This window comes from Mauremys reevesii, linkage group 24 (genome assembly GCF_016161935.1).
Source record: "Mauremys reevesii isolate NIE-2019 linkage group 24, ASM1616193v1, whole genome shotgun sequence".
Taxonomy (NCBI): domain Eukaryota; kingdom Metazoa; phylum Chordata; order Testudines; family Geoemydidae; genus Mauremys; species Mauremys reevesii.
The window spans coordinates 17,153,242-17,177,199 of record NC_052646.1 but is presented as its reverse complement, the minus strand read 5'-3'; the positions used below and the strand labels follow the sequence as shown (position 1 = coordinate 17,177,199).

The 23,958-nt window shown below is 56.1% G+C and overlaps 2 protein-coding genes across 2 annotated transcripts in view; one reads left to right on the top strand and one right to left on the bottom strand.

Moving 5' to 3' along the window:
• Positions 1-20,207, top strand: part of LOC120390560 — an 81,080-nt gene extending 60,873 nt beyond the window's left edge. Inside the window, exons 3-11 of the mRNA XM_039513292.1 lie at positions 10,964-11,329; positions 11,573-11,875; positions 14,834-15,199; positions 15,755-16,057; positions 17,220-17,582; positions 17,903-18,205; positions 19,080-19,179; positions 19,567-19,675; positions 20,184-20,207. Of these exons, the coding sequence (XP_039369226.1) occupies positions 11,203-11,329; positions 11,573-11,875; positions 14,834-15,199; positions 15,755-16,057; positions 17,220-17,582; positions 17,903-18,205; positions 19,080-19,179; positions 19,567-19,675; positions 20,184-20,207 (1,998 nt within the window). The 5' untranslated portion in view covers positions 10,964-11,202. The remainder of the gene's footprint in view (positions 1-10,963; positions 11,330-11,572; positions 11,876-14,833; positions 15,200-15,754; positions 16,058-17,219; positions 17,583-17,902; positions 18,206-19,079; positions 19,180-19,566; positions 19,676-20,183) is intronic.
• Positions 20,208-20,923: 716 nt separating this feature from the next.
• LOC120390321 (hepcidin antimicrobial peptide) lies at positions 20,924-22,946 on the bottom strand. The gene is made up of 3 exons (XM_039512906.1): positions 22,777-22,946; positions 21,700-21,765; positions 20,924-21,211 (listed from the first exon to the last, which is right to left on the bottom strand). Exons 1-3 carry the CDS (start codon positions 22,852-22,854, stop codon positions 21,107-21,109), a joined length of 249 nt encoding a protein of 82 aa, XP_039368840.1. The 5' UTR covers positions 22,855-22,946; the 3' UTR covers positions 20,924-21,106.
• Between the last annotated feature and the right edge of the window lie 1,012 nt (positions 22,947-23,958).

Here is a 23,958-nt window from a genome sequence, read left to right as displayed (position 1 = left end):
TGTGACTGCCCTGTTTGAGCAATTGGTCCTGAATTGGCACTCTCAGCTGGGTCCCGCCAGAACCGCATCGTCACAGCATTACCTAATAGAAATAATACATATGAATTTCTAGAACATTCAATATTAATTATTAAAGTAGTTAATAAACAGAACTAACAAGCATTTGAATTTTCTTTAGGAAGCAGTTTCATTTTGCAACTTTTATTACTAAGTAGGCATTTTTTAAATTGAATTTATTAAAATACTTACATAGATTTTTTTTCTAGTGATTTTCATAATAAATAAACATTGATTTTAAAAAGTGAGAATTTTCACTGATTCCAGAAAGTGTCTTTTAAAATTTAATTTATGAAATGATTTCAACAATTTGTTTCTAATACTCTCAAAATAAATCATTCAATTAACAAAGAAATAATAATTGGCCCATATAGTAATCGGTTGCCCGGTGTATTAATTAAGTTTCTACTGTATTAATTAACTTACGCTAATTAACTTGCTACTATATTAACTTTCATTCTAATAAACTCACTAGTGTATTCCATATTATATGAATTAATCATATACTATTTTGATTAAGACAATCAATTGATTAATAATACATATTGGCTAGTGTATAAATTAGCTAACATTAAACAAGACTGGTTAACTTCTGTCTGTTAATTGGCTGGTGTATTTATTAAACAACTAATTAAACAAAATATTTAATCAATGAATCTATTAATCACCTACTGGATTAATTAACCAGCTGGCACATTAAAATAAAATAAATAATAAAATAAACATATTAAAATATAACTACTTTATTAATTGCTAATATATTTATCACCGTGATAGCAAGCTATTTATTAGCTAACCTACTGACTATAATTGTTTCCCAGCTAATATTTCAATTAAGCCAGTAATACATTAGCAACCTCTCTATTAATTGACCAGTATATAACACAGTTAATTTAAATAGTAATTACTAACTGATCTATTAATTGACTAGACTAGTAATTAACCTGCAGCTGAGTTAACATATTCCTAGAACTAAATGCAAGTTTTTCTGGCTTTCTGGCGCGCTGGTTCCCCTGTGATTGCTTAGCTCAGCACGACAGCGCTTTGCGGGGCTCTCCCAGGGACCAGGCCGTGGCGGGTAGAAAAGCCCAAATGCGGCTTTCCGCCAGTGCCGATGAGGCGGGACGGCTGGTGGGCGGTTTGCCGTTCCATTGCTTTGGCTTTAGTGCCCCCAGGGGCAGTTTTCGGTGGGATCTCAGCGGCTGCCCCGTTGGCAGGGCAGGCGGGAGAGAGAGCGGCTTGTACGCCGGCCCTCGCCTCTGGCGATTTTTCCCCACAGGGCAACAGACAAATGGTTTGGAGGGTCCCAGGCCTCCCATCCCCCCAGCACTGGCTGTCGAACCCCCCCCACCCCATAGCCTCTGGGCACCTCCCACTACCCCAGAAGGGGCTGTTAGCTCCTGTTTATACCGGCACAGAGCTGCAAAGGGCTTTCAGCACCGAACTCCCCCTGAGTTCAATCTACACAGCCAGGCCGGAGGGACCTGAACCAGGGTCTTCCAGACACTAGGCTACCCCTGAGCCTCTGCGCCACCCTCTAGGTGCCACCATAAAATCAGGGGATCGGGGCCCTGTCGAGCCAGGCGCTGCCCAGACACGGCGAGAGCCAGGCCCTGCCCCAGCTGGGATCGGGGCCCTGTCGAAAATACGATCGCCAGCCCCTCAGCATCAGGGCCGGCTTTAGGGCGATTCGCCCAATTCCCCTGAATCGGGCCCTGCCCCAAGAGGGCCCCGTGCCCAAGCCCCGGTTCGGCGTACGGGCAGGAGCTGGTGCTCCGCACTGGGGTGGCCCAGCTTCCCCATGGGGCAATTTAAAGGGCCTGGGGCTCCCAGCAGGGCTTGCCACCAGAGCCCCACTGCTGGAGCCCTGGGGTAGGGCTGCGGGGCTCTGGGGGCTATTTAAAATGTCCAAAGCTCCCGTTGCTTCTACCACCCCGGCCCTTTAAACAGCCACTGGAGCCCCGTCGCTTTCCAAGGGCTCCCTCGGCTAGTTAAAGGGCCAGGGCGCTAGAAGCAGGGGGGCCCCAGGCCCTTTAAATAACCCCCAGAGCCCCTGGGACCAGCCTTGTGGTCTGTGACAAGGGGGAGGGACGTTCAAACTGTTGGTCTAGTCAGAAAAGCAGATTCGCTGCTGGGGGAGAAAATGGCTCCAACGCTCTGTCTGTGGCGCAGGCGGAAAGACCGAGGATTTGCCAGTTGTGCCAGACGCGGTTCTGGACTCAGCTAAAAGCCAGGCAGGAAGTGGCCCTAAGCCCGTGTCTGTCGGGGGTAATGACTTGCCCATGGAGGGAGCTCCCCCGATCTCCAAACGCTTGTCTGGGAACAAGGGGAGGAAATGCCAAGCTCTGGGGGTGTTGAGAACGGCCGTTTATCTGCTGGGGGAGCGTTTGGCCTGGGGAGCAGAGGGAAGGTGCCTCTCAGCGTGCGCGGACGGAGGGTGCGTCCGTTGCCTCCGAAGTTCTTCTGGACTCAGGTGAAACCCAGAAAGAGGCTCAGGAAGATGTTTCTGCAGAGCAACCCCCAGCTGAAAAGGGAAAGGACAAAATTTCCGGGGGAAATGGGATTGTTGCCTACGGTGCTACTGAAGGACTAAAACCTCGTGCTGATGTGAGCAGAGTCAGGATGGGCTCTACCCTGACGTCTGGTGGTGAACCCTGGAAAAGGACGTCAGGGGCTGATCTCGTTTGCATGGGCCCACCCACCCCACCTAGCATGATGGGACTAGCATGACCCACCCTGCCCAAACGGTCACTTTGGCTGCTGTGGGATCCCCAGTCTCTTTGTTATCGGGACAGGAGTAACACAGGGTTGTTATCCTGGTGATGTGAATCAAGGGCAGTAGAACTGTACTTGGCATTTTATGACGGAGGGACTCACCCTCAACTTAGCAGCACTCGCTAGACAAGGGAAGTGGGTGCCAAACACCCCTTCTCTTTTCACTGTATATTAATGGAACTAACTTTAATTCCATTAGGAGTCTTGTTAGATGCTACAGCGCTAAACTCACTGATAGTTAGGTTTAAACATTAGACCTGTTTTGGGCAAGTGGTTCTGGGTGAGCTAGCAGTTGGGGGGGCTGTTAGAGAAGCCCCCATGGCTGGTGGAGAGGAGCAAATAGCAGGATGGCTGCGGGGAGACCCAGCTGGCAGTGAAGACTGGAGCAGAACCTCACGGTGACGCCTGCAATCAGCCATTGACCAGAGAGCAGCGGAGCATGTAAGATGCCCCCCCCCCAGACCTCCCCCCACTTCCACCCAGGCTGGGAGATAAACTTCTGAACTCTGGGGCTGCACTGACCAAGGTCAGAAACTGTGGGAGGGGTGACGGCTGGGTTGCTGGACTTAAGACCCTGAGGGGAAAAGGACGCTGCCACACTCACCTGGGGGTGGGTCTTTGCTCAGGGTTTGTGTTATGAATCCTGGTTGTGGTGTTTGCCACATTGTTTCCCTCCTTTCTTAAAAGGCTTTTGCTACACTCAGACTCTGTGCTTGCGAGAGGGGAAGTGTTGCCTCCTAGAGATGCCGGGGGGGGGGGTTGGTATGTAAGTGTCCCGGGTCACTGGGTGGGGGCTCGAGCCGGGTTTGCATCGTGTTATTGAACCGGAACCCCCCAACCACAAGAAACAGTTTTAAATTTCAACCCTCTGATCACAAACCTGGCTCCCCTTGAAAGCGCTGATGGACCCGGTCCGCACAGACTCTGTGTGCGTGGGGGGGGCAGGATCGCTCCATCGGGAGGGGACCTGCAGCTCCGTATGAACACACACGTGACACAAGCAGCAGATTGATAGAATTACAGACACCCCCCCAGAATAGTAACCCTAATAAATGAGGTACCCCAGAGTAACTGGCAAATCTGGTAACAGAGGGGCTGTGGATCAGGATTGAGGGGCACTAGCAGAGCTCTGTGTGGTGTGGGGGTGGAGCTGGGTGGGGGGGTGCAGGTTGGGACTTAGGGGCACTGGTAGAGCTGGGATGGGGGGGGGGGAGCCCAGGGCCGGGCTAACAGGGGGCTGCAGGTCAGGAGTGAAGGGCACCAGAAGAGCTGTGAGGAGCCCAGGGCTGGGCTAGCAGGGGCTGCGGGTCGGGAGTGAGGGGCACCGGCAGAGCTGTGGGGAGCTCAGGGCTGGGCTAGCAGGGGGCTGCGGGTCGGGAGTGAGGGGCACCGGCAGAGTTGTGAGGAGCCCAGGGCTGGGCTGGCAGGGGGCTGCGGGTCGGGAGTGAGGGGCACCAGCAGAGCTGTGGGGAGCTCAGGGCTGGGCTAGCAGGGGGCTGCGGGTCGGGAGTGAGGGGCACCAGCAGAGCTGTGGGGAGCTCAGGGCTGGGCTAGCAGGGGGCTGCGGGTCGGGAGTGAGGGGCACCAGCAGAGCTGTGGGGAGCTCAGGGCTGGGCTGGCAGGGGGCTGCGGGTCGGGAGTGAGGGGCACCGGCAGAGCTGTGGGGACAATGAGATGCCCAGGAAGAGGGGGGCTGGTTAGTAAAATGCCCCTCCCGCAAGCCCATGGCTCCTGGCCCAAACTCACTTCCTCTTTCACCAGCTTATCAGAGCCGGCCACGGGCAGTGACTTGGAAACATCCCCCAACCCCACCCTAACCACTAGCTGCCCACTCCCCTCTCAGAGCCAGGAGAGAACCCAGGAGTCCTGGCACCCAGCCCCACCCGCTCTACCCACTAGTCCCCACTCCCCTGCTCTGCTTAGTCATTTCCCCACCCTCCTTCCCAGCAACACCTTCCCAGGCAGCAATCTGAGACCCACTGAGAGAAGCAAATCACGGAGCCCGTCAGTCCAGGCACTGGCTGCCCCCCAGAGCCGTGGAGCGGGAGGATGTGGGTGCCAGGAGCCAGCCAGATGCTCCCTTCCACCAAGCTCTGCATTGAAATCATCCTCGCACTGCTCTGCCAGGGTAAGAGAACAACAGCAGAGACAGCTGGGCTGGCAGGACTCCCCTAGAGCCGGGGAGAGAACCCAGGAGTCCTGGCTCCAAGCCCCCCTCCTCTAACCCACTAAACCCCACTCCCCTCCCAGAGCCGGGGAGAGAACCCAGGAGTCCTGGGTCTGAGTCCCCCTCCTCTAACCCACTAAACCCCGCTCCCCTCCGAGAGCAGGGGATAGAACCCAGGAGTCCTGGGTCCCAGATGCTTCCTGCTGTAAGAGTTGATACTGGTCAAATAAATTATGGTTTGGGGAAATAAAAAGGCTCTAGCAGAGTGGGTGGGAGGGGTGGAGCCCAGAACTGGGCTCGCAGGGGGCTGCAGGTCGGGAGTGAGGGGCACTGGCAGAGCTGGAGGAATTGTGGGGAGCCCAGGGCTGGGCTCGCAGGGGGGCTGCAGGTCGGGAGTGAGGGGCACCAGCAGAGCTGTTGGGAGAATGTGATTTCAAAGCCGTATTTCCCCAGGAATTGAAATGGGTGTGTGTGTGTTTGAAGTCACAGGGGGTGAGGGCTGAGGGGTGAGCCCGTGAGGGTGCAGGGGGGGTTGTATGGCACCATGGTAACAACAGAGAAACATGTTGTGGCCATTTTATTAGCTTTAACTCGGGCTGTAAAACCATCACCCGCATCAGCGCTGGCTCCTCAAGCCTTCCGTGAAGCACGACAGCTCCAGCCTTCTTGGCTTCTGGCTGTAATTTTGGACGTGTCGAATGCCGCCAGGTCCCCTTGGGTGGCTTCTCCTGTGCCCGGTTCTGCCAGGCCTTCACGGCAGGGTCCTCCCTTCCCGCTTCCGGCCAGGCAGAAGGCGACTCCTCCCAGCACACAGCGGTCTGGTCGGTGAGGAACGAGACGCTCGACCGGAGGTGCTGTGACTGGGAGCAGCAGGAGATGAATTCCTACTTCTGCCAGCCCAGGAAACAGCCCAGAGATCAGGTCACGCTACTAGCGATGATGATGAAGAAGAAGCTGAAGCCAAATCTTCATTTGTTCGTCGTATGATATTCCACTCTGGGGTCAAATCCTCTCTTCTGTCCTGATCACATGGCAGCCCCGTGGCTGGTAGTGCCTCATGCCACTTCTCTGTTGGCGTTTTATGAGAAGGCATCTGGAAAAGCTACACAGAGGCTGACAGAATCCAGAAGTCGCGGTTGTAGATTTTCAGCTGGCTTAACAGACACCTCTTGTCCTCTTCACTTAAGGAGTCAATATTAGTGCGTTCATTAGTCAACTTCTGGACTGAAGTCTTTGCTTCTTCCAGTACCTTTTCAATGACTATTTCTCTGATTGATCCAAGGGTAGCTTGCATTGCTGGACAAAAATCTACGACTGTGGTAGCAGAAGCTTGGATGGTGTTGGCTCATAACCCAAGTGGTTTCATCAGTAGACTTACGAGAGAGAGAACAGCGATTGTCTTCTCTGAATGTTGTAGCAAAGTTATCCACCAGCCTCACTCCTTAGATCCGCCCCTGCTCGGTAGAGACTCTCCAAAGCCAGTACAGGGGAGTCGCATCTTACGTGGGGGTTAGGTTCTGAAGTCAGCGCGTAAGGCGAAAATCGCATATAGTCAAACGCTCATTGAGTGGAATAGCGGGCGGAAACGCCCACACTACAGGTACCGTATTTACATTTATTTTTCTTTTCTTTTTTTGCCGAGTGCATATAGTTAAAATTGCGTAAGTTAAATGCGCCTATGATGCGACTCCACTGTAATAATGGTGGCAGTAATTTTAAGACAACAGCGAAGGATGGCTCGTTGAAAGCCAGCAGGTTTTCCCAGGTTGCACTAATTTGAACTTCATTTTCCATTTTCATCAAGACATTCAGGCTTTTTGGACTCCTGCTGAGAAAAAGAGTATAAAGAAGACATTGAATTTACGGCTTTTTAAACGTCTTTTCAGGAGTCTGCAGCTTGAACAGATTCCAGCATTGTAGGGCCGGAAGGGACCTCGCGAGGTCTAGCCCAGTCCCCTGCACTCATGGCAGGACTACGTATTGTCTAGACCTTCCCTGACAGGTGTTTGTCCAACCTGCTCTTAAAAATCCCCCATGATGGAGATGCCACCACCTCCCTGGGCAATTTATTCCCGTGCGTAACCACCCGGACAGGAAGTTTCTCCTAATGTCCAACCTAAATCCCCCTTGCTGCAATTTAAGCCCATTGCTTCCTGTCCTATCCTCAGAGGTTAATGAGAACAATTTACCTCCCTCCTCCTTGCAACAACCTTTTATGTCCTTGAGAACTGTTCTCATGTCCCCCCTCAGGCTTCTCTTCTCCAGACTAGACAAACCCAGTTTTTTTCAATCTTCCCTCAGGATCTATGACCTTTTTCTGGACCTTTATTCATTTTTGTTGCTTTTCTCTGGACTTTCTCCAATTGCTCCACATCCTTCCTGAAATGCGGGCCCCAGAACTGGACACAACCCTCCAGCTGAGGCCTAATCAGCGCGGAGCAGAGCGGAAAAATCACTGCTTGTGTCTTGCTTACAACACTGCTGCTGATACAGCCCAGAATGATGTTTGCTTTTTGAAACAGTGTTACACTGTTGACTCATTTTTAGGGTGTGATCCACTATGATCCCAGCTCCCTTTCCGCAGGGCTCCTTCCTAGGCAGTCATGTCCCCTTTTGTATGTGTGCAACTGATTGTTCCTTCCTAAGTGGAGCACTTTGCATTTGTCCTTATTGAATGTCATCCTATTGACTTCAGACCATTTCTCCAGTTTGCCCAGATCATTGTGAATTTTAATCCTGTCCTCCAAAGCACTTGCAACCCCTCCCAGTTTGGTATCGTCCGCTAACTTCATAAGTGTCCTCTCTACGCCATGATCTAAATCACTGATCATAGAATCATAGAATCACAGAATCTCAGGGCTGGAAGGGACCTCAGGAGGTATCTAGTCCAACCCCCTGCTCAAAGCAGGACCAAACCCAACTAAATCATCCCAGCCAGGGCTTTGTCAAGCCGGGCCTTAAAAACCTCTAAGGAAGGAGATTCCACCCCCTCCCCAGGGAACCCATTCCAGTTCTTCATCACCCTACTAATGAAAAAGTGTTTCTAATGTCCAACCTAAACCTCCCCCTCTGCAACTTGAGACCATTACTCCTTGTTCTGTCATCTTCTACCACTGAGAACAGTCTAGATCCATCCTCTTTGGAACCCCCTTTCAGGTAGTTGAAAGCAGCTATCAAATCCCCCCTCATTCTTCTCTTCTGCAGACTAAACAATCCCAGTTCCCTCAGCCTCTCCTCATAAGTCATGTGCTCCAGCCCCCTAATCATTTTTGTTGCCCTCCGCTGGACTCTCTCCAATTTATCCACATCCTTCTTGTAGTGTGGGGCCCAAAACTGGACACAGTACTCCAGATGAGGCCTCACCAGTGCTGAATAGAGGGGAATGATCACATCCCTCGATCTGCTGGAAATGCCCCTACTTATACAACCCAAAATGCCATTAGCCTTCTTGGCAACAAGGGCACACTGTTGACTCATATTCAGCTTTTCGTCCACCGTAACCCCTAGGTCCTTTTCTGCAGAACTGCAGCCCAGCCATTCGGTCTCTAGTCTGGAGCAGTGCATGGGATTCTTCCGTCCTAAGTGCAGGACTCTGCACTTGTCCTTGTTAAACCTCATCATATTTCTTTTGGCCCAATCCTCTAATTTGTCTAGGTCCCTCTGTATCCTATCCCTACCCTCCAGCATATCAACCACTCCTCCCAGTTTAGTGTCATCTGCAAACTTGCTGGGGGTGCAGTCCACACCATCCTCCAGATCGTTAATGAAGATATTGAATAAAACCGGCCCCAGCACCGACCCTTGGGGCACCCCACTTGATACCGGCTGCCAACTAGACATGGAACCATTGATCACTACCCGTTGAGCCCGACCATCTAGCCAGTTTTCTATCCACCTTACCATCCATTCATCCAGCCCATACTTCTTTAACTTGCTGGCAAGAATACTGTGGGAGACTGTATCAAAAGCTTTGCTAAAGTCCAGAAATAGCACATCCACTGCTTTCCCCTCATCCACAGAGCCGGTTATCTCATCATAGAAGGCAATGAGGTTAGTCAGGCATGACTTGCCCTTGGTGAATCCATGCTGACTGTTCCTGATCACTTTCCCCTCCTTTAAGTGGTTCAGGATTGATTCCTTGAGGACATGTTCTATGATTTTTCCAGGGACTGAGCTGAGACTGACTGGCCTGTAGTTCCCTGGATCTTCCTTCTTCCCTTTTTTAAAGATGGGCACTACATTAGCTTTTTTCCAGTCGTCCGGACCTCCCCCGATCGCCATGATTTTTCAAAGATAATGGCCAATGGCTCTGCAATCTCATCGGCCAACTCCTTTAGCACCCTCAGATGCAGCGCATCCGGCCCCATGGACTTGTGCTCGTCCAGCTTTTCTAAATAGTCCCGACTTTCCTAAATAGTCCCTGATGAAGATATTGAACAGAACCAGATCCAGAATTGATCCCTGCGGAACACCACTCATTATCCCTTCCAACAGGACTGTGAACCTTTGATAATGACTCCCTGGGAACGGTTTTCCAACCAGTTCTGCACCAACTTAGGTTGTATTTTTCTAGTTTGTTTATGAGAAGGTCATGTCAGACGGTATCAAAAGCCTTGCTAACGTCAAGATGTACCACCTCTGCTGCTTCCCCCCTACCCACAAGGCGTGTTACCCTGACAAAGAAAGCTACCAGGCTGGTTTGAAACTATTTGTTCTTGACACATCCATGATGGCTCTTACTTATCACCCTATTGTCTTCTACGTGTTTGCAAACTGATTGCTTAATTATTGCTCCATTATCTTTCTGGGTACAGTAATTAAAACGATCTCTGCAGCGTGTATAGGAGAGATTAGGGTTATACCTTTCCCCGAGCAAAGCTTGTGCTCCACCAGATCTTCCAGAGAAGTTTGCAGCTCCATCAAACGCACAAGCAGCATATCTTTGGGGTCTGATTTACAACCATTTAACTCTTCTGAGATGTGGGTTGTCACAGATGCAGCGGATGTGTCGCCTGTAACCTGAGCATCTAGAATTCCACCTACTGGCCTCCCACGGACGTCTGGAGAACGTCCGCAGTGACTTAGTACCTGACACCCATTTGCACGGTGCATTTATCAGCCACGTGCTCGTTGTGTGAGTGCGGTGAGAGAGTTCTTCACTTTTCCAGCTCCTGAGTCTTTCAAATCCAGCGTCCACATTCAGGGTTAGCCAGTGACAATGCGCTTCACACTGGCCTCAGCTTGGGGTGTGCGTAGCTGGAAAGTCTGGTGTGACACGCACTGCGCTGGGGCTCCAGCATTAAGTGCTTCTCAATCGGGCCGTGCGCGTGGCGGCTCAGGAGGCTTCCTGCAGAGCAGAGGCTTGGTGCTCTGCAGCCCTTTCACTGGCTTCGCCAGCCCTGGCTTTGCTGATGGGCCTGGCAGACCAAGCGCCTCCACTGTTCCCCGCTGGAGCAGGGAGACGCTTTCCTTCCGCGTCAGCTTTGTGGCAGGAGGTGCCCCAGGGGCTCCCCCTGCGAGGTCACTGAACGGGAAACGTTTGAGCGACACACGTCCAGACCAGCCCTTAGGTTGCGGTTTCTTCAGTAGGGAGCTTGGTTTGTGCTTCGGGCTGTTCGGACGTCGATAAACCACGTGAGCCTGCAGCTGGCGGGTTGGTGCCGTCTTGGTTCCTGGCCTGTTCCTCCCCTTGGTTGGTTTGTACCCTGGGGGTGATGGGGGATTTCAGGGAGGGTTCACCCCCCTTGTGGGGGAGGGAGATCCCAGATACTGGACAAATAAACTGTGGTTTGGGGAAATAAAGGGGCTCTGGCAGAGCTGTGGGAAGGGGGGAACCCAGGGCTGGCTGCAGGGGGCTGCGGGTCGGGACTGAGGGGCACCGGCAGAGCGGGGGGGGCAGGGTGGATTGTGGGGCTGCGGGTGGGGACCGAGGGCACTGTCAGAGCTGGTCTGTTTCCCCTGCAGGTGGGCTCTGCCAGGAGCCCGTCTATCGGATCCAGGTCCCGTCCCGCATCACGGCCCAGCAGGGTCTCTGCGTCCTGCTCCCCTGTCATTTCACAGCCAATTTCGCGTCCTCCGGGGTCCCCTACAAATACTGGTTTCTCAAGGGCGACGACAGAGACACCAGCCCGGCTGTGGCCACCACGGACCCTGGCAGGGCCCTGCGGGAGCCTGGGGGCCGGATCCGCCTGGTGGGGGACGCCATGGACGACTGCTCCCTGCACATCAGCGACGTGAGAGCCGGAGACGAGGACCGCTACTTCTTCCGCTTTGTGAAGGGAGATTTTAAATACAGCTACCTGGTGACCCAGCCGCTGGTGGATGTGACAGGTGAGGCTGGGGGGCCCTGGAGAGCTCAGCAGGATTAACTCTGCTTATACCCAGTGGCAGGGAGTCCCACAGGTTAACCCCACTCATACCCAGTGGCAGGGAGTCCCGTGGGTTAGCCCCACTAATACCCAGGGGCAGGGAGTCCCATGGGTTAGTCTCACTAATATCCAGTGGCAGGGAGTTCCAGGGATTAACCCCAGTAATTCCCCACTGAGTTGAAGTTTAATGGAGTTGCCTGCTTAGAGCTGACGGAGCAGCCGGTGCTGCGGGTCCCCGAGGTGCTGCTGTCCGGACAGCTGGTGAATGTGACCTGCCAGGCTCCAGGGACCTGCTCAGGGACCCCTCCCCAAATCACCTGGACAGGGGGGTTCGACTACACAGCCAGGAACGTCTTGGTCACCCTGGTGAATGGCAGCGTCTCCTACAGCTCCGTGCTCAGCTTCACGCCGGCCCCAGGGGATGACGGCAAAGAGCTCGTCTGCACCGTCACGTACCCCGCCGTGGTCGGGGTCTTCACCCGCAGAGCCGTCCGGCTCCACGTCGGCTGTGAGTGACCCCATCCAGCGCCGGTGGGGGAGTGGAGTCTAGTGGTTAGAGGGGGGGGCTGGCAGCCCGGACTCCTGGGTTCTATCCCTGGCTCTGGGAGGGGTGTGGGGTCTAGTGGCAGGGCTGGGCCGAGAGCCAGGACTCCTGGGTTCTATAGGAGAGCACTGGGGTCCCAGGAGGCAAGTCCCCCCACACATCCCGTGTCCCGTTGCAGACCCACCGGCGCTGCTGCTGCCGCGGGGGAACTGCACGGTGCGGGGCCGCGGGCCCAGGGGAGCCGCCACGTGTCACTGCGCGGCCGAGGGGAACCCCCCGCCCCGCCTCGAGTGGTGTTTGCCCAACCGCACCCTCCCCGGGGACTTCGAGGGCCCCGAGCTGCGAGCGACTTTCAGGATTCTGCAGCTTGAATAGATTCCAGCACTGTAGGGCCGGAAGGGACCTCGCGAGGTCGTCTAGCCCAGTCCCCTGCACTCATGGCAGGACCTGACAGGTGTTTGTCCAACCTGCTCTTAAAAATCCCCCATGATGGAGATTCCACCACCTCCCTGGGCAATTTATTCCAGTGCTTAACCCCCCCGACAGGAAGTTTTTCCTAATATCCAACCTGCAATTTAAGCCCGTTTCTTGTCGTAGCCTCAGAGGTTAACGAGAACAATTTACCTCCCTCCTCCTTGCAACAACCTTTCATGTCCTTGAGAACTGTTCTCATGTCCCCCCTCAAGCTTCTCTTCTCCAGACTGAACAAACCCAGTTTTTTTCAATCTTCCCTCAGGATCTATGACCTTTTTCTGGACCTTTAATCATTTTTGTTGCTTTTCTCTGGACTTTCTCCAATTGCACCACATCCTTCCTGAAATGTGGCGCCCAGAACTGGGCACAACCCTCCAGCTGAGGCCTAATCAGCGCAGAGCAGAGCGGAAGAATCACTGCTTCTGTCTTGCTCACAACACTCCTGCTGATACATCCCAGAATGATTTTTTCTTTTTGAAACAGTGGTACACTGTTGACTCATTTTTAGGGTGTGATCCACTATGACCCCCAGATCCCTTTTCGCACTGCTCCTTCCTAGGCAGTCATGTCCCCTTTTGTATGTGTGCAACTGATTGTTCCTTCCTAAGTGGAGCACTTTGCATTTGTCCTTATTGAATGTCATCCTATTGACTTCAGACCATTTCTCCAGTTTGCCCAGATCATTGTGAATTTTAATCCTGTCCTCCAAAGCACTTGTGACCCCACCCAATTTGGTATCGTCTGCTAACTTCATAAGTGTCCTCTCTACGCCATGATCTAAATCACTGATGAAGATATTGAACAGAACCGGATCCAGAATTGATCCCTGCGGGACCCCACTCGTTATCCCTTCCAACAGGACTGTGAACCTTTGATAACGACTCCCTGGGAACGGTTTTCCAACCAGTTCTGCATCAACTTAGGTTGTATTTTTCTAGTTTGTTTATGAGAAGGTCATGTCAGACGGTATCAAAAGCCTTGCTAACGTCAAGATGTACCACGTCTGCTGCTTCCCCCCTACCCACAAGGCGTGTTACCCTGACAAAGAAAGCTACCAGGCTGGTTTGAAACTATTTGTTCTTGACACATCCACGATGGCTCTTACTTATCACCCTATTGTTTTCTACGTGTTTGCAAACTGATTGCTTAATTATTGCTCCATTATCTTTCTGGGTACAGTAATTAAAACGACCTCTGCAGCGTGTATAGGAGAGATTAGGGTTATACCTTTCCCCGAGCAAAGCTTGTGCTCCACCAGATCTTCCAGAGAAGTTTGCAGCTCCATCAAACGCACAAGCAGCATCTCTTTGGGGTCCGATTTACAAGCATTTAACTCTTCTGAGATGTGGGTTGTCACAGATGCAGCGGATGTGTCGCCTGTAACCTGAACATCTAGAATTGCACCTACTGGCCTCCCACGGACGTCTGGAGAACGTCCGCAGTGACTTAGTACCTGACACCCATTTGCACGGTGCATTTATCAGCCACGTGCTCGTTGTGTGAGTGCGGTGAGAGAGTTCTTCACTTTTCCAGCTCCTGAGTCTTTCAAATCCAGCGTCCACATTCAGGGTTAGCCAGTGACAATGCGCTTCACACTGGCCTCAGGCTGGGGTGTGCGTAGCTGGAAAGTCTGGTGTGACACGCACTGCGCTGGGGCTCCAGCATTAAGTGCTTCTCAATCGGGCCGTGCGCGTGGCGGCTCAGGAGGCTTCCTGCAGAGCAGAGGCTTGGTGCTCTGCAGCCCTTTCACTGGCTTCGCCAGCCCTGGCTTTGCTGATGGGCCTGGCAGACCAAGCGCCTCCACTGTTCCCCCTGGAGCAGGGAGACGCTTTCCTTCCGCGTCAGCTTTGTGGCAGGAGGTGCCCCAGGGGCTCCCCCTGCGAGGTCACTGAACGGGAAACGTTTGAGCGACACACGTCCAGACCAGCCCTTAGGTTGCGGTTTCTTCAGTAGGGAGCTTGGTTTGTGCTTCGGGCTGTTCGGACGTCGATAAACCACTTGAGCCTGCAGCTGGCGGGTTGGTGCCGTCTTGGTTCCTGGCCTGTTCCTCCCCTTGGTTGGTTTCAACCCTGGGGGGTGATGGGGGATTTCAGGGAGGGTTCACCGCCCTTGTGGGGGAGGGAGATCCCAGATACTGGACAAATAAATTGTGGTTTGGGGAAATAAAGGGGCTCTGGCAGAGCTGTGGGGACCCCAGGGCTGGGCTGGCGGGGGGCTGCGGGTTGGAACTGAGGGCCACCGGCAGAGCTCTGTGTGGGGGCAGGGGTGGATCTAGTGGGGCTGCAGGTCGGGATTGAGAGGCACTGGCAGAGCTGGGGGGGCAGGGTGGATCTAGAGGGGCTGTGGGACAGGACTCAGGGGCACCAGCAGAGCTGGGGGGCAGGGTGGATTGGGGGGCTGCGGGTGGGGACCGAGGACATGGTCAGAGCTGGTCTGTTTCCCCTGCAGGTGGGCTCTCCCAGGAGCCCGTCTATCGGATCCAGGTCCCGTCCCGCGTCACGGCCCAGCAGGGTCTCTGCGTCCTGCTCCCCTGTAATTTCACAGCCAATTTCGAGTCCTCCGGGGTCCCCTACAAATACTGGTTTCTCAGCGACGACGACAGGGACACCAGCCCGGCTGTGGCCACCACAGATCCTGGCAGGGCCCTGAGGGAGCCTGGGGGCCGGATCCGCCTGGTAGGGGACGCCCCGGACGACTGCTCCCTGCACATCAGCGACGTGAGAGCCGGAGACAGGGACCGCTACGTCTTCCACTTTGTGAAGGGAGACTTTAAATACAGCTACGTGGTGACCCAGCCACTGGTGGATGTGACAGGTGAGGCTGGGGGGCCCTGGAGAGCTCAGCAGGATTAACTCTGCTTATACCCAGTGGCAGGGAGTCCTGCAGGTTAACCCCACTAATAACCAGTGGCGGCGAGTCCCGCGGGTTAGCCCCACTAATACCCAGTGGCGGGGAGTCCCGCGGGTTAGCCCCACTAATACCCAGTGGCGGGGAGTCCCGTGGGTTAGCCCCACTAATACCCCGTGACAGGGAGTCCCGTGGGTTAGCCCCATTAATACACAGGGGCAGGGAGTCCTGCGAGTTAGCCCCATTAATACCCAGGGGCAGGGAGTCCCGCGGGTTAGCCTCACTAATACCCAGGGGCAGGGAGTCCCGCGGGTTAGTCTCACTAATACCCAGTGGCAGGGAGTCCTGCAGGTTAGCCCCACTAATACACAGTGGCAGGGAGTCCCGCGGGTTAGCCCCACTAATACCCAGTGGCAGGGAGTCCAGTGGGTTAGCCCCACTAATACCCAGTGGCAGGGAGTTCCAGGGATTAACCCCAGTAGTTCCCCACTGAGTTGAAGTTTAATGGTGTCACCTGCTTAGAGCTGACGGAGCAGCCGGTGCTGGGGGTCCCCGAGGTGCTGCTGTCCGGACAGCTGGTGGATGTGACCTGCCAGGCTCCGGGGACCTGCTCAGGGACCCCTCCCCAAATCACCTGGACAGGGGGGTTCGACTACACAGCCAGGAACGTCTCGGTCGCCCTGGCGAACGGCAGCGTCTCCTACAGCTCCGTGCTCAGCTTCACGCCGGCCCCGGGGGATGACGGCAAAGAGCTCGTCTGCACCGTCACGTACCCCGCCGTGGTCGGGGTCTTCACCCGCAGAGCCGTCCGGCTCCACGTCGGCTGTGAGTGACCCCATCCAGCGCCGGTGGGGGAGTGGGGTCTAGTGGTTAGAGGGGGCGGGCTGGCAGCCCGGACTCCTGGGTTCTATCCCTGGCTCTGGGAGGGGCGTGGGGTCTAGTGGCAGGGCTGGGCCGAGAGCCAGGACTCCTGGGTTCTATAGGAGAGCACTGGGGTCCCAGGAGGCAAGTCCCCCCACACATCCTGTGTCCCGTTGCAGACCCCCCGAAGCTGCTGCCGCGGGGGAACTGCATGGTGCAGGGCCGCGGGCCCGGGGGAGCCGCCACGTGTCACTGCGCGGCCGAGGGGAACCCCCCGCCCCGCCTCGAGTGGCGTTTGCCCAACCGCACCCTCCCCGGGGACTTCGAGGGCCCCGAGCTGCAAGCGACTTTCAGGATTCTGCAGCTTGAATAGATTCCAGCATTGTAGGGCCGGAAGGGACCTCGCGAGGTCGTCTAGCCCAGTCCCCTGCACTCATGGCAGGACTAAGCATTGTCTAGACCTTCCCTGACAGGTGTTTGTGCAACCTGGTCTTAAAAATCCACCATGATGGAGATGCCACCACCTCCCTGGGCAATTTATTCCCGTGCGTAACCACCCTGACAGGAAGTTTCTCCTAATGTCCAACCTAAATCCCCCTTGCTGCAATTTAAGCCCGTTTCTTGTCGTAGCCTCAGAGGTTAATGAGAACAGTTTACGTCCCTCCTCCTTGCAACAACCTTTCATGTCCTTGAGAACTGTTGGTGCCGTCTTGGTTCCTGGCCTGTTCCTCCCCTTGGTTGGTTTCAACACTGGGGGGTGATGGGGGATTTCAGGGAGGGTTCACCCCCCTTGTGGGTGAGGGAGATCCCAGATACTGGACAAATAAATTGTGGTTTGGGGAAATAAAGGGGCTCTGGCAGAGCTGTGGGAAGCGGGGAACCCAGGGCTGGGCTGCAGGGGGCTGCGGGTGGGGAGTGAGGGGCACCGGCAGGGCTCTATGGGGGGTGGGATGGATCTAGGGGTGCTGCGGGTCGGGACTGAGGGGCCCTGGGAGAGCTGGGGGGGCAGGGTGGATTGGGGGGTTGGGACTGAGGGGCACCATCAGAACTGGGGGGGGCAGGGTGGATTGGGGGGCTGCGGGTGGGGACCGAGGACACGGTCAGAGCTGGTCTGTTTCCCCAGCAGGTGGGCTCTGCCAGGAGCCCGTCTATCGGATCCAGGTCCCGTCCCGCGTCACGGCGCAGCAGGGTCTCTGCGTCCTGCTCCCCTGTAATTTCACAGCCAATTTCGAGTCCTCCGGGGTCCCCTACAAATACTGGTTCAAGGACGATGACGGAGACACCAGCCCGGCCGTGGCCACCACGGACCCTGACAGGGCCCTGCGGGAGCCTGGGGGCCGGATCCGCCTGGTGGGGGACGCCCCGGACGACTGCTCCCTGCACATCAGCGACCTGAGAGCCGTAGACAGGGACCGCTACTTCTTCCACTTTGTGAAAGGAGACTTTAAATACAGCTACGTGGTGACCCAGCCGCTGGTGGATGTGACAGGTGAGGCTGGGGGCCCTGGAGAGCTCAGCAGGATTAACTCTGCTTATACCCAGGGGCAGGGAGTCCCGCGGGTTAGTCTCACTAATACCCAGTGGCAGGGAGTCCTGCAGGTTAGCCCCACTAATACACAGTGGCAGGGAGTCCCGCGGGTTAGCCCCACTAATACCCAGTGGCAGGGAGTCCTGCAGGTTAGCCCCACTAATACACAGTGGCAGGGAGTCCCGCAGGTTAGCCCCACTAATATCCAGTGGCAGGGAGTTCCAGGGATTAACCCCAGTAGTTCCCCACTGAGTTGAAGTTTCATGGTATCGCCTGCTTAGAGCTGACGGAGCAGCCGGTGCTGGGGGTTCCCGAGGTGCTGCTGTCCGGACAGCTGGTGAATGTGACCTGCCAGGCTCCGGGGACCTGCTCAGGGACCCCTCCCCAAATCACCTGGACAGGGGGGTTCGACTACACAGCCAGGAACGTCTCGGTCGCCCTGGCGAACGGCAGCGTCTCCTACAGCTCCGTGCTCAGCTTCACGCCGGCCCCGGGGGATGACGGCAAAGAGCTCGTCTGCACCGTCACGTACCCCGCCATGGTCGGGGTCTTCACCCGCAGAGCCGTCCGGCTCCACGTCGGCTGTGAGTGACCCCATCCAGCGCCGGCGGGGGAGTGGGGTCTAGTGGTTAGAGGGGGGGCTGGCAGCCCGGACTCCTGGGTTCTATCCCTGGCTCTGGGAGGGGTGTGGGGTGTAGTGGCATGGCTGGGCCGAGAGCCAGGACTCCTGGGTTCTATAGGAGAGCACTGGGGTCCCAGGAGACAAGTCCCCCCCCCGTCACATCCCATGTCCCATTTAAGACCTCCCGAAGCTGCTGCCGCGGGGGAACTGCACGGTGCGGGGCCGCGGGCCCGGGGGAGCCGCCACGTGTCACTGCGCGGCCGAGGGGAACCCCCCGCCCCGGCTCGAGTGGTGTTTGCCCAACCGCACCCTCCCCGGGGACTTCGAGGGCCCTGAGCTGCGAGCGACTTCATGGGCGCGGGGCCCGGCCGTGAGCGGGGAGCTGCGGGGCCCGGCCGGGGCCCTGGCCAACGTGTCCTGCGCTGCCACCAACGCCCACGGGCAGAGCCAGGCCGCGCTGCCCGTGGTGCCCGCAGGTACCGGGGACCGGCAGGGGCTGGGCAGGGGATCCAGTTTTCCCATTAGCTAACAGCAGTGGCCTGTTCGTCTTCAGGCAGAGATGTATATGTGAGGAAATACGGCGCTATGTGCCAGCCCCTTCGACAGATGGCAACTCACGTATCAGTCACACAGTCCCCACCTGCCCCCTTTCACCTCTGTGCCTCCCTGGAGAGGTGGGGAAGGGGGCTCAGTCCCCATGGCTAGGCCAGCCCTCGGCCCCTCCCCCTAGCTCGGGGACCCTCCCCCTACGCTGGACCCGCCAGTTCATTACAAGCCCTGTAGGGCCCATCACCGCCCAGCCGATCCCACCGCTCACACCAGCTGTTGGTTTGCAGCCGGCTTCCCCCTGATACTCGTGGTGGCCTTGGTGGCTGGTGGGAGCCTCGTGCTGGTTGGTGCCGGGGCTGCAGTGGCCTGGAGAGTCAGGAAGGGAAGGTAAGACTCAGGCGGGACGGGAGAAGGATCCAGTGGGAACCGTAGCCCGGAATGGGGGGAAGAAATGGCTCCCCCAAGATCAACTATCGCTCATTGCAAGCGTGAAATTCCACTTGCTGCCCTCAATCCCGACCCACAGCCCCCTGCTGTGCCAGTCGTGGGTTCGCCCCCCCAGCTCTGCCGGTGCCCCTCAGTCCTGACCCGCAGCCCCTGCTAGCCCAGCCCTGGGCTCCCCCAATGTGCAGCTCTGGGATGGCGGAGGAGGGGGGGGAGGGGAGGGATATCGGGATAGATAGACCCATGGGTCTGATCATGGCAGCAGGGAGGAGGTGGGACACCAGGCTAGATGGGCCTAGGGGCTGGATTTTGATGATGGTTTCACCCCAGACAGGGCAGCAGGGATATCACCAGGGCCGGACGGTGCCAAGGGACCAGAGACGGGCAGGTCAGTTACTCCTCCGGGCAGCCAGAGTCCACGGCGCCTTCCCACAGACAGGTGGGTTCCCGGCCCTCCAGTGGCTTATCCCAGACCCTGCACCCTCCAGCCCCCTCCCTGCCCCATTCCCCACCCTGCTGGGATCCCTCCCTGCACTCGACATGGGCCCTGGGACCCCCTCCGCCGCTCCCAGAATCCCCCTCTGCTGGGATTTCCCCCCTCCAGCGCTCACCCCCATCCTTTCCCCTGGGCATGGCGGCCACTCTTCCCCGCTAACCCCGTCTCTCCCCGCACAGGACGCCACCAGGGAAGAGGGAGCCCTTGAGAAGAAAGGGAGAGGAGGAGGAGGAGGAGGAGGAGGAGGAGGAGGTGGATGCTACCGGGGGAGAGGTGACGGGGAACAATTCACAGAGGAAAACATCTACGTCAACGCCTAAGGCCAGAGAGGGGGACAGGGTCACTGCAGGGCTCGACCTAGAGAGAGACTGGTGGCAGAGGTGGGATAGCCGGCCTGCCTTGTGGCTAAGGTGCTAGCCTGGGTCACCGGACACCTGGGTCCTATTCCCAGCTCTGCTTCCGAATGCCTGTGTGACCCTGGCCAAGTCCCTGCCCCCCCGCCCCGTGCCTCAGTTTCTCAGCTGTAACACGGGGAGTATATCACTGCATTTGGCTACTTACACCGTGAGCTTGTTAGAGATGGTCTCTCGCTGTGTGTGGGCAGCACCTGGCACAACCAGGGCCTGTCTCTGGCTGTGTCTGGGCCGCGTCCCCCTCCCACCCTCCACCCCCATCTCAGCTGGGGGCCACTCTGCTAATACACCCGTGAGGCAGCTACTGCTCCAGACAGAGTTACGCCGAGCAGGTTGGCCTGTGTTAACCCTTTCACTGCTGCAGCTAAATAAAAGCCATTCCCAGCTCCTCCCTGGGCTGAAGAATTTTATGTTGCCTCAGTTTCCCTCAGGGGTTCCCCTCGCTCGTGGAGCCGCTCAGCTGTGGCTGGACACTCACGGCCCAGCCCCAGGGTACCAAAGCACTGGGAAGAGTGTCACGATAAACAATGCCTGGTGCTGCGATGCAGCCACCTCTGGGGTGGGAGAGCTGAGGAACAGCCGCACAGCAATGCCATGGGGCTCGCCCGGGGTGAGATGCAGCCACCTCTGAAGTGTCCTGGTTAGAAGGGGGGAGGGGGGCCAGGACTCCTGGGTTCTGTCCCTGGCTCTGGGAGGGGAGTGGGGTCTGGTGGTTAGCACAGGGGGGCTGGGATTCAGGACTCCTGGGTCCAATTCAGTAACTATGACGACAGGCCTGTGACTTTAAAAACCACATTTAATGTCCAATAACAAAAAGCGAGACGCAAACGGAGCAATAAATAAGGCGGGGGCGGGGTGAGAGGCAGCAGTGCTGGGGGCAGCGGGGGAGCCGGGCTGGCCGCGGCTGGAGGGACGGCGCCGCCGAGCGCTGCTGTGGTCCGACCGCGTCCGGCCGGCTGGCTCAGGTGCGGCAGCAGAAGCCGCAGCCCTGGTTCCGGCAGCACTTGCAGCAGTAGGTGCAGATGGGGAAGTGGGCGTTGTGGCGCTTGGCTCTCCGGAGCAGGGCCTGCGGGGAGAGAACGGGGTCAGGACTCCTGGGTTCAATCTCCAGTGAGAGGCGGGGGGGGGGTCTAGGGGTTAGCGCAGGGGGGCTGGGAGCCAGGACTCCTGGGTTCTCTCTGCAGCTCTGGGAGGGGACTGGGGTCTAGTGGTGGTGGGGGGGCGGGCTGGGAGCCAGGACTCCTCCGTTGCTAGGCCAAGGGAAGTGCATTGGCTCATTAATAGCCCAGAACCGTCCCTGAGGGCTGTAGGTTCAGGGACTGCGATCCCAGTACTGCGATCCTGGCCAACCTGGACCCCCAGGGGAGAGCCCCACCCTGCTCCCTGCAGCACAGCGCCCCCCTAGTGCCAGGCTGGGACATCGGGGCCAGCCCTGAGTCCCAGGGGAGAGCCCCCACCCCGCTCCCTGCAGCACAGCGACCCCTAGTGCCGCCTAGGGGCTTCGGGGCCAGCCCTGCCTGCCAGGGGAGAGCCCCCCACTCATCCAGTTCTTACCTGCAGACCCTGAGTTTCTTCTTTGGGTTCCATCTGTTGCGTTAGCAAACCAGCAGGATTTGCTGTCTGCAGAGACACAGAGAAGACAAACCTGAGCTTTACGCTAGGTGCAGTGGGTTAGAGCAGAGGGGGCTGGGAGCCGGGACAGCTGCTTTTATCCCTGGCTCTAGGAGGAGAGTGTCGTCTAGTGGTTACAGAGGGAGAGGGCTGGGAATCAGGATTCCTGGGTTCAATCCCAAATTCTTCCTCTCATTTGCTACACATATTTGTGCAACTCAGGACATGTACGTTGTATTGTGGTCTATGCAATTTAATGCCACAGATTCCGAACACAAACCTCTCGGAGAGGCTGGCAAAAAGTAGCAAGTAAGTTTTAGAAAAAAGTTTTCCTTCAATAGCCAGTGGGAAAAATATTCCCAGTCACATTTCGTGCCCCTTGTCCAGCTCACCAGCCTTTGTCCCGCTACGAACGTTGAGTTTATTCCCGAATAAAGACATTCGTATTGGGACAACAGGAGATTTTGCTTAAAAATCAATCTGGTCTATTTGTAGTGCAAAAGAAATGGCCGTTTCCCCCTTCCACAAATCTGTCTGTGATTCCGGACAGACCCTGCAGCTTTCCCAGAGCTTTTCATGGGCGCAGGTCCAGGGACTGGAATAACGTGAGGGGTGCAGAGACTATATGTCGTATCAGATTAATCCTAAAGAAAGTCAGTGCTGGGTAACGCCCCGAGCTGGGAGTCCAGACGCCTGGGTTCTGTTCCCGGCTCTGTAGCCAAGAGCCCATGGGACCTTGAGCCAGTTACCCTGTGGCTCTGTGCCTCAGTTTCCCCATGCCTGGAAAAAGGGGCTGATAATCCTACCTGGCACAATGGGGCCCCGATCTCAGCTGGGGCAGGGCCTGGCTCTCACTGTGTCTGGGCAGCGCCTGGCACAATAGGGCTCTGATCCCAGCTGGGGCAGGGCCTGGCTCTCACTGTGTCTGGGCAGCGCCTGGCACGACGGGGCCCTGATCCCAGCTGGGACGTCTCGGTACAACCATCATACAAAACAAAAAGGAGTCTGGGAAGCGTTTACCTGGCCCTGGAAGCAGCAGGAGTTTTGAGCAGTGATGACGAGGATGAGAATCACGCAGGCAACTTGAAGCTTCGTCATGATGTTTCTCTGCCTTGTAGTTTTCTGTCTCCTCTTCCCCGCTCCCCTGGTGTGTCTCCAAAGGGCTGCGCTGGTGGTTGAGTTCGGCCCCCGACCCAGGGCTGCGTTTATAGCCCAGCCATCCCCACCCCGGTCCCGAAACAGCCAATCCCCCGTGTGCCAAGCAAGGCCAGGTGAGGCAAGGGATACCGTAAACAGCTCGTCAATAAGGTTATCGCAGCTGGGCTAAAAATTCCAGCAAACCGTTGGTCGGCTCCCCAGCCGGTGTCAATGGGCCGTGACACCACTGGAGTCAATGGGGCCAGATCCCAGCTGGTGTCGATCAGCAGCGCGTTAATTCTCGCAGGCCTTTGATTTAAATCCCTCCTGGCGTTTGTCCCAATGAGACGTCAAAACAGTTACAGTAAGTTTCACGGTCGGGGTGTCTGCCCCCGCGACACCGTGGCCGAGATCGGAGCAAGGCTGGGACAGGAATGACCTCAGCTTTTCTCGTAAATCTCTCAAGTTTAGCAACATTTCTCCCGGCCACAAGATGATCCAGGCACCAGATGAGGGATTGAGCTGGCCACCTAATTAGGTTGCAGCATTTCAAAGGGGGAAAATGACCTCTTTATTGTTTTCCATCACCGCACTCATTACGCATGAGCCCCAAACGGGCAACAATCGATCGATCCTAATTGCCCATCATCCCAGTATTTGAACATAACCGTGATGAGTGAGGCACACACACACCCCCACCCCCTTCTGGGGCCCGTTTCTCTCTCTTCCCAAACTCACCTTGATCAATTTCACCCTGGGAATTCTAAATGGGGATTCGTATTATCTAGATAAGCAGCCAAGCCTTATTGTTTTCAATGCTGCTAAGACATCAGTCTGAGTGACAATCATGTGGCAAGGAGTTCCGCAGGTTAATGGCACGTTGGCTGGAAAAAGCTCTATGTTAAACAGGCAAGATTGGGGCTACTGTTCTTCAAAGTGGGGTATTTTGATTCCGGTCAAGCGCTAAATGGGGAATCCTCACGCAGTCTCAATTATCAAGCTAGTGATTTCACTAGTGATTTGCACAGGAGAGGTTCTCTGACATGCTGCCAGTTCCCACCGACA

Excerpts from the sequence above, each read along its gene's own strand:
- LOC120390321 (XM_039512906.1), bottom strand. The coding sequence starts at position 22,854 with ATGACGAAGCTTCAAGTTGCCTGCGTGATTCTCATCCTCGTCATCACT. Across the intron at positions 21,766-22,776 it reads CCTGCTGCTTCCAGGGCCAG|ACAGCAAATCCTGCTGGTTT; the intron begins GTAAACGCTTCC and ends GTGTCTCTGCAG. Across the intron at positions 21,212-21,699 it reads AAGAAACTCAGGGTCTGCAG|GCCCTGCTCCGGAGAGCCAA; the intron begins GTAAGAACTGGA and ends CTCTCCCCGCAG.